This window comes from Camelus ferus, chromosome 3 (genome assembly GCF_009834535.1).
Source record: "Camelus ferus isolate YT-003-E chromosome 3, BCGSAC_Cfer_1.0, whole genome shotgun sequence".
Classification (NCBI taxonomy): Eukaryota; Metazoa; Chordata; class Mammalia; order Artiodactyla; family Camelidae; genus Camelus; species Camelus ferus.
This window is the reverse complement of record NC_045698.1, coordinates 111,095,441-111,104,482: the sequence shown is the minus strand read 5'-3', so window position 1 is coordinate 111,104,482 and position 9,042 is coordinate 111,095,441. Positions and strand designations below refer to the sequence as shown.

General features: G+C 40.3%; 1 protein-coding gene across 1 annotated transcript; it reads right to left on the bottom strand.

The window, feature by feature from the left end:
* Positions 1-831: 831 nt before the first annotated feature.
* On the bottom strand, positions 832-1,140 carry LOC102508083 (enhancer of rudimentary homolog). Its single transcript, XM_032477189.1, has one exon. The coding sequence runs from the start codon at positions 1,099-1,101 to the stop codon at positions 832-834; it is 270 nt and encodes an 89-aa protein (XP_032333080.1). The 5' UTR covers positions 1,102-1,140.
* Between the last annotated feature and the right edge of the window lie 7,902 nt (positions 1,141-9,042).

Below are 9,042 nucleotides of genomic sequence, written 5' to 3'. Positions count from 1 at the left end.
GTCTAGATTTTTCACCTGGCATAATGTTTTTGAGATTCATGTTGCATGTATCGGTAGTTTGTTCTTTATTAAACTTGAATAGCATTTTGTTGCAGGAACATTCCCGTTTTTGGCTGCTGAGAATAACCCTATGGCATTTATGTGTAAGTCTTTGTGTGGACATGTTTTCTCTTAAGTAAATACCTACCGATGGAATGGCTGGGCCTCACGGCAAGCGTATGTCTAACTTATTATCAATTCTTTGTGGGAGGATGTTTTGACTTATCACGAAAACTCAGTGCCAGAGGAAGGCAGCTATTCCTACTTGACAGGAAAGGAAACTGAGGCACGAAGAAAGTTTGGTGATTAAGTCAGACTTCTCTACTGTCAGACTTTTTTTTTTCTTAAACTAAAGAACATTTGTTTGTTTTCCACTAAGACTTTATCTTGAGGACATAACTCAACTGTGTCACCACCCCCACCCCATTTTGAAAAGGGTTAGTACAGTGAATGTTATAAAGCAGATATGAACAGCTTGAAGGATTGGAACCAACATTAACTGACAAAAACTAACTTCCATCTAAATCATCATAAAAATGTTTATGTGAAAAAAAAAAAAACAGGCTGGGAGGGCAATGGACGTTTCAGATGGAACAAGATCCTCACATTTCATCTAATACATTCAATCCCGGCCAGAATGTACCAAAATGGAAACAGGATTACTGTAATATGAAACTTTCACTACAGCACACTGTCCACACCTGTGTTCCAAGACCACTCCCACCGCCCTAACGCTTCCAGACTCAACTACTTCCCGGCCTGCCGGGCCTGCCGATGAAGGAGCACATAGATCTACTCTTTAATCCAGTCTTTGTTACAAGGCTGGTATGTCCGGGTATCAGCTCTGTAAACAAGGTAACTGGGGTCAGCCGGATCATTGATAAAATCAAAAAACTGACTGATGTCACATGTGATAGAGGGGCTGTTGGGATTCATTCTTCTCAGATGTTCTTCATACATTTCACAAACACCTTCCATGCATTCATTCGTAGATTCATAGTCAGCGTAAGTTCTGCCTTCTGGCCTCTTTGTAGGCTGTACCAGCAAGATGGTGTGATGCATCGCGCCAAACTCTTTTGCTGCAGTGGCTGCCGGCACCACCACCGCACTCTACTGTCAGACTTTTCACATGCTGAGACTAGTACGTATATCTCTAATGCTCACTCACCTTTGGTTTCTTTTCTGTTTTCTTTCTGTTCAAATCTTTTGCTTTAGTATAAGAATGTAAGCTAATTGTTACACAAAACTTAAAAATATAGATAGATGAAGGAGAAAGATACCAAACATCTCATTTCCCTCTGCTCAGAGACCACTGTTCATCTCTTTTGTATCATTTCAGGCTTGTGTCTGTGTATGTGTGTATTCTTACAAAATGGGTTAAGATTGTGCATAATCGTTTCTGTCTTGATTGTCACACTCTATCATGAAGATCCTTTCCCTCACTTCTATCCTGGAGATCTTTTTTAAACCTCAATAAATATACACCTACAACCTCCTCATTAATGGTCGCTGAATCTTTAAATGGATGACTCAGCATAATTCATCATACCGGTGGCCAGTGACACTCAGGTTATTTCCAATGTTGTGCTGTTATTAACAGTAGTCTTGTATTTGCTTTTATTAATTTATTTCTGTCTCCACCTATTTCTAAACCATATTTTTACGTTTTGAGATGGCCATTTGAGATAAGGTTTACTGTTCTTCAAAAGTGTAACTTTGGTTTCTTTCCAAGTTACCCTTGAGCTGTTGGGAAGGGGATTGGATCTGCTGCATAGATGGAGGAATAAAGAAATGGAGCTCATCTAAGTGAAAAAAGCCATCTGTTATTCAAGACACTTCAGGGATGAGTCTTGTACTTTGTCTCAAATATTTTTTATGTGAATATGGGGGGGGGGGTGAGTCTTACCTCACCAAAGAGGAACTTTGAGCAAAAATTTGGCAGCAAAAGCTCTGAAAGAAAAAGCTTTCTTTAGCACTGCAACTCCAGAAGTTTCACTTCCCCCTCTTCCTCTTCTCTTCCTAAACTAGAAAACTCTTAAAATACATGGACCTCACTGACAAGAGCTTCAGTATTAGATTGGGGGTAGAGCTGGTGACAGGGAAGGAGTTCAGTAACCAGCAAAAATGACAGTGACAAAAATAATCCAGTTCCTCTCCCAGAGTGTCCCTTCCCAAATTGTTTCTGTGCATTTATATGGGCTAAACTTACTCCTCTGGAGCTCCCGTGAAGAATAACTTTTCTGCCGGAGAAAACAATAGAACACGCAAGTCAATAGAGGAGATTAATTTATACTTAAAATTCTTTTTTTCACTCCCGCTTCTTCATCTTCTAAAAGGAATATTTTCAGAGACTTGAGGCAGAAGGAAATTTAGATATCATTTAGCACAACCTCATCTTATAGATGAGGAAGTAGATGGAGAATATATTGTTTGGATTTCACTCTGATTTTTGTTTCCTTTTTACTCTAAAGGTTTAGTTGTTCCATTCTTGTATTACATAACTCTTCTTAGAAAGGGCTGTTTTCCTTGTAACTCCTTAATTACAGTGATTGGCCTGGGTTTTGTTTTGTTTTGTTTTTAAACAGAACAGTATTTTCTTGCTTCAAGGTATGAGATTCAAAACCATCAAGACTACTTCAATTTGAAGAATAAACCATTTAACTTCCCTCACTTAATCCACTACATTTTTTTCTGCGACCTTGACCCTTCTTGTGTCACTCTTCCTGTTTAAGAGGAAGAAATATCCTTGTTCCTACAAAGGCAAACTTTTCATATGTGTTTTTTCCTCTTTTGTTTCATAACTTTTTTTTGAAAAGTAATCCTTAATAATTGAATACAAAATAGAAAGTAGCTAAGATGTCAACAACAATTACTATCTCAGCAATAATTATTTGAAAATGTAAAAATAAGGTACGACTCACATGATCTATAAAGAGCATAAAATATGTAGTAATTAACCTAATTAAGGATGCACAAAACCTTTATGAAGAAAAAAACTTTAAATCACTTAAATCACAACAACAAGAAGAAACCCCAGTGCATCTGAGTAAACAGCATAGAAAACAGACACTTTCACACATGGTTTCCTACCTGTTTGATATTCTACATAGCATATGAAAGAGATGGCATCACCAGTCATTAAAGAGAGAATGGACTTTTAGCAGAAAATAGTGAGAAAACTAACTTTTATAGAGAAAAAATAAAGTTGGATCCCTACCTCATACCATATGTATGGTGAACTCTGGAGAGATTGATGATCAATTTCAAAAGTAAAACTATAAAGTTAGTAGGAAAAAAATAGACAACTATTTTAGTAATCTTGGAATGGAAAAGGAACTCTCAGACAAAAGCTTCAAGGCAGAAACCATGAGGATAAAACTCGATGGATTTTAATATGTTATTGTTAAGGATTTTGGTTCAGCGAAGTATTCAGTGACCAAAGTTGGCAGAGGGATGGTGGAGCAGAAGAAACTACTTTTAATGTTCAGAGAACACACATACACACAGAGATTGAGAGAAAGGAAACGATCAGAAAAACGAGCAAAGATAAGTCAGTTCACTGAAGGGGAAACATAAACCGTTAACCAGTAAGTGACAAGATGATTAAACTCAGTAGTAATCAAAGAAATCCAAAGAGAATGAAGTAGCACATCACATCTATCAGCATGGCAAAAATTACAGATGGGTAATATTGCTAGCACGGATGTAGGGAAGTAGAATCGCATGCACAGAGTGTAACTAGTCAGTTGTACCGGAGAGAGATTTGTCAGTACTTGTTGATATTAAGTGTGTGACTAGCCTATAATTTATCTAGATCCTTGTCTGGAAACTTAACCCTAAGAAACTCTTTCTCAGGTCCATGTAGGGCCATGTATTAGGTTGTTCATTGAAATTTTTTTGTGTTAGTTGGAAGTCGGAGGTAAAGTAGGTGTCCATCAGTACGAGAACGGATGAGTATAACAGGGGCTTTGCCTATCATGGTATATTATGCAGCAATTAGAAAGTGTTAGATAAATGTCTGTATGGTAATACAGTTACATCTCCAGAACATAGTTTTGAGTAAACAAGGAAGCAGAATGAGATATATAGGAAAATATCTTGTAAGTTTAAAACATAATATACAAACAGTTCTATGCATTTTTAAAGGATACTTAACATACCCAATGACATTTACTTAATACATTGGATAAAAATTGAAGTAGATATGGAGATATCAGGGGAAAATATGAGAGCAGACCTGTGATGGTAATTGTTCCTTAACCTGCATTATAAACTCAACACTGCACTTGTGGGGAAAATGCACACATTCACTCATCTAAAGAAAATCTATCCATTCAACACAAACTTACTGAGACCTTGCTGGGAGAAAAAAAACTGCCACCCAGATCTCCCCAGATAAAAATAACCATGTCTGACATTTTGTATACCTGTGCTCTCTTCTCCACCTCCTTCTCCTATTTCTGAATCCTTGACTAACAAAAATTATACTTTTCTGCAGAAACATATTTTTCCTTTTGAATGGTATCTTTCCCAGGACTACAAAACTTGCTTTGTTCCATTATAAAAATGACCCGTTGTCTTGACCATCATGACCTGACTTTCTATTTCTCCTGTCAAGACAACGTCTTCAAATAATTAACTTAGTTTCACATTCACTTCTCAGTTTACAATGGTGTCATTTCTTTCATGCCTCTATTAAACCTGTTTCTCAAAGGCCGTTGACGGTTTCTTAATTTTAATCCAGTGGTCTTTTCTCTGTTTAGATATTGGGTATATACCTTGTTGTATGGCTTGATGCCAGGATCTCTGCCAGGTGCTGGGGCTGCAGGAAGATTTTAGTATGTATTCCAGGAGATGATACTCTGGTTAGAAAGTAGATGTGGACATGGATAATCTTCATATGTTCTGATTACAGAGGTCAATTGTGCCCACGTTGCCCCTGGAGCTCAAGTGGGGACTTTGGATTTGGGAAGACGTTTTGGAGAAGGTTCAGTCTGAGTGTTGGAAGGGTGAACCAGTTAAATAACATTAAGGGATTCTAGACAAGCAGCTCTGAAACTGAGCTGCACATTTGGCTTAAAGAAAAATTAATGCCTAGGTCCCACCCAAGACCAATGAAATCACAATGGCTGGGGCAGAACCTGGGCGTGTTTTTGAAGTTCCTCTTGTAATTTTAATGGGTAGCCGGATTCGAGAACCACAGGTCTAGGCTGACAGAGGAACAAGGGCAAGGCTAAAGGGGGCGTAGCATGGTTGGCCAGGTGGCCAGTAAGGGTCAGAGCCTCCAGTCCTGAGCTTTCTCACTTCAAAGAATGTTTGTAACCCTTTCTTGTTGCTGTTTCCATACAAGACTGCAGCAGTATGAGGATCCATGACATTACACTGGAGTTAGACAATTTAGTGGTTTAGAACAATACAATTTTGCTTTTGTTTTTGCTTCTGTCCCTGGAGGGGCATCAGGGGAGGGCTTCCTGCTTGATGTCACTCTCACTTAGGGACCCAGGCTTGTGGAGCTCTCATGGTTTGGAGCCAGTTGCTCTGTCGGGGGTGGGGGTGGGGGATAGTGAATTGCACACCAATTCTTATAGGCTTCTACCTACAAGTGACCCATGACACTTCTGCCACGGGCACTGGCCAAGTCAAATGGCCGTTACCAAACATCGTGGAGGTGGGGGTGGGGCATGCTGCTTCACCACAGACCTGAAGTTAACTGAAATATTTGTAAAAACAGCTATGCCTAAGCTCTCTGAAATCAAACTGAACTCAGTTGCCAAAGGCAGCCAGCTATAGTCGTCAGAGGTCCCACAATATAGTAATGTAACCTGGAAGTCGTGGTTTCATTTTGGTTGGGCCAGCTAGGATATCCCCAGGGGAGCTGAATGCTGTCCTTTTTCTTTCTTATATCTAAGTCTCCCACTTTCAGTTTCTTAACCCAAATTCTAGACTTGCCAGAAGAACGAGTTAGGTTTCCAAGATTTCAGCACTTCCCATCTTATTCAGATGGAAACTCTCTTCCATCTTCGGAGGGTAAAATCAACATAACAATGACTTCTTGTACCAGTGAGAACCTGTATCCTCCCAGGCTCCATTTCTCCTTTTCTATTTGCGGGAGCCCCCCTTGTAAGAATGATTTCTAAGGTCGATTGACTCATGCCAGTTTCCTCCTATCTTTGTTTCCATTGCTTATAAATTGAAACCGTTTTTCTGAATTCCTTATGACTTCAAAGAATTTACTCATAAATCATTTCATTTAACGCCCAAATCAACTTTATGGTGAAGGGATTTTTCAATCTTATTTTAGAGATGAGGAAATTGAGGTTCAGAAATGTGAGAAATCTCACAGATATTTCTCAAATCTTTGTATCTTCTGACAGCGACCCCAGTCTTCTTTCTATTTTGTATTCATTTTTCTCTTTAATGAGTCAAAATATCCATTCATTTGTTCATTCATTCATTTACTCAGAAAGAACTTCTTATCTATTGGAAGCATTGGGCCAGTTGCAAGGGGGTGCCTACGTGTGGTTCCTTGTCCTGGAGGAGTGCTCTGTTAAAGAAGACGCTGTTCATTGCTCAACCAACAGCCTATCCTTCTCCTAACAGAATTCTAATATTTTTTCAGGAACCAGTGTATTTCATCCCTTGATCTCAGAGAACCTGGGTCCCTACCCCAGGCTCAGGGGGTGGCCTTGATTGGTCTAAGCCAGTCATAGACATCGCATAGGTTGGATCTGAGAGTTGGCTGGTAGCTTTGTTCTGGATAATAAGTTATATGGTCTTTCCTTAGAAGGTCTTCCCTTCCTCAGTAAAAGTCAAGGAATAACGATGTGGAAGCCCTCTGACTCATTCTCCTTCCCAAAGATGAACTTGATGTCCAGGAGTTTATCAGCCCTTCTGTGATCATGTTGTGCCAAATCAACATGGGGGAACAGAAAGGAAAGAGCCTTAGTCCTTCATCATTTTGAATCCATAGGTCGCCTACATCCAGACCTTGTTATGAGTGGAAAAGCAAACCCTTTGTATGTTTAGGCTTCGGTGAATTGGATCTCTGTTACTCACAATTGAATGGATTTCTAAGTGATTCAACTGACAACTTTGGTAGCAAACATAAACAAATTCATATTGTACTGGAGTTCTTAGTCTTTGCCAGCTCACCCCAGCCACTTGTGAAGGAGCGTAACCCATCCACAGCCCTCACTGCTCAAACTGCAAATGGAAGGGTTGTATTCTGCACCGTGAGGTCTCTCTTTTCCTGGGCATGGCTGATCCTAGGGTAGCCAGCCTCAGGCCTGCCAGTGAACTACAATCTGAGGTCTCCCAAGGAACATGAGAATTGGAGGGACTGGAGCTCTCTTTCAGGAATCCAGGATTTATCATTGAGAGCATGAGTCAGTGAGCTCAGAGAACTGAGCTGAGGGTCACAGAGAGGACATGGGGCTGTGGTGTAGGTCGTGGACTGTGAGCAAGCTGAAATCATGAGGAAAGCTCGTCCAGGGAGCTGTTCAGAGGTAAACAGAAAGAGACACCTGAGAAAGGAGCAGAACAAGTGATGCTTTGGGAGGTTCTTGATGGGGTAAGGATTCCAGATCACGAGTGCCCTTGTCAGGAGTCACCTGTTCCCTGGGGCACTGTGAGTGACCCTCTCTCCTTGTCCTCAAATAAGCTGTAACTAATATACTAGACAAGAAAAGCTATATTGTGAGTTTTTTTTTTTAACATTTCTGCAATCCCTCTTTCTTTGTATATATGTGTAAAAGGTAATAATTCCTTTACAGGTTTATAGTTGAGATTATATGTGATCAACACAGCACTTGGCAGATAGCTGCAGCTTAGTGAATATTCATTTCCCTAATAACTAAGGCTGTGTGGAAGCAGAAAGGACTGCTTGGAAGAAAGCATGCAAGCAGAGGCTTGGCCACGTGTATCAGGCTTTGGATGGATGAGTAAATTAGGGATCCTTCACTTGCCCCTTTTCCCCCCCAAGATTCATGATTCTTTATGTTTCTGAACTAGCCTCTCCAAGTAAACCAGCCTATTTTCTTTGCCTTGTGCCAATCCTCACGAAGGGATTGAATGATTGGGTTATACCTATCTGCTCAGACGCTGGACTGGATCCACAAAGGAAGGGATGTTGAGGAGGCAATGACAAGATATCCACTACAACAGGTCATTCTTTCTTTTGTGCTCCTCTACCACCACCTAACTAGCAACTACTTGAATAATAACTAACATTTGTTGGGTGTTTACTATTTGCCTGGTACTCTGCTGATTTCTTTCCATGGACCATCTCATTTGTTACTCATAGCAATCCAAGATGTAGGAAGTCTTATCTCCATTTCACAGAGGGATAATTGAGCACAGGGAGATTAGGTAACTTGCTCAGAGCCACACAGATACTATGTGGTCAAGATGGAACCCATGCAGTCTGATTTCCCAGCCCACAGGAAATCACAGAAAATAAGGAAGCTGATGCAAGGGTCACAGACTGAGAGGAAGCCAGCTGAGTAGACCTCCCTGATTGACAATAAGAAGGTTGGCAATACTCTAAGAGAATCCATGAAATTGCTCCCTTCTCAGGTTAAAGTCATTTCCTGACCTCAAGAGAATACACAGTCAGCGACTGTACAAGCAGGAGAAGACTTAAGAGATCATACAACTAGTGAATTCTGAACACCATTTTAATGAAAAGACTCCCAATTGTGCAATTCCTTTTTTTTTTATAGGTTTCGCTCTCAAGTTCAATGATCATCTACCAAAGAAGGATTCCTCTTTGCCATCAGGACAGTGCCCATACTCCATCATGCGGCTTTTCAGGCCCTTCGTGATCTGACCTCATCTGTGGTCCAGTCTCCTCCCTTGGTACTTCCACTTCTTCCCTCCTCCTTGTGGTCCAGCCATAGTGAAATGGACACATACACATGCCAATCGTAGTCCTTGGGCCACTCTGTGGTCTCATTGTTGGTCTACACATAGCCCTATGTGATTTTATGCTAATTTTTTTCCCTT

Bases quoted from the DNA above. Each gene is read 5' to 3' on its own strand.
- LOC102508083 (XM_032477189.1), bottom strand. From the start codon at position 1,101: ATGCATCACACCATCTTGCTGGTACAGCCTACAAAGAGGCCAGAAGGC.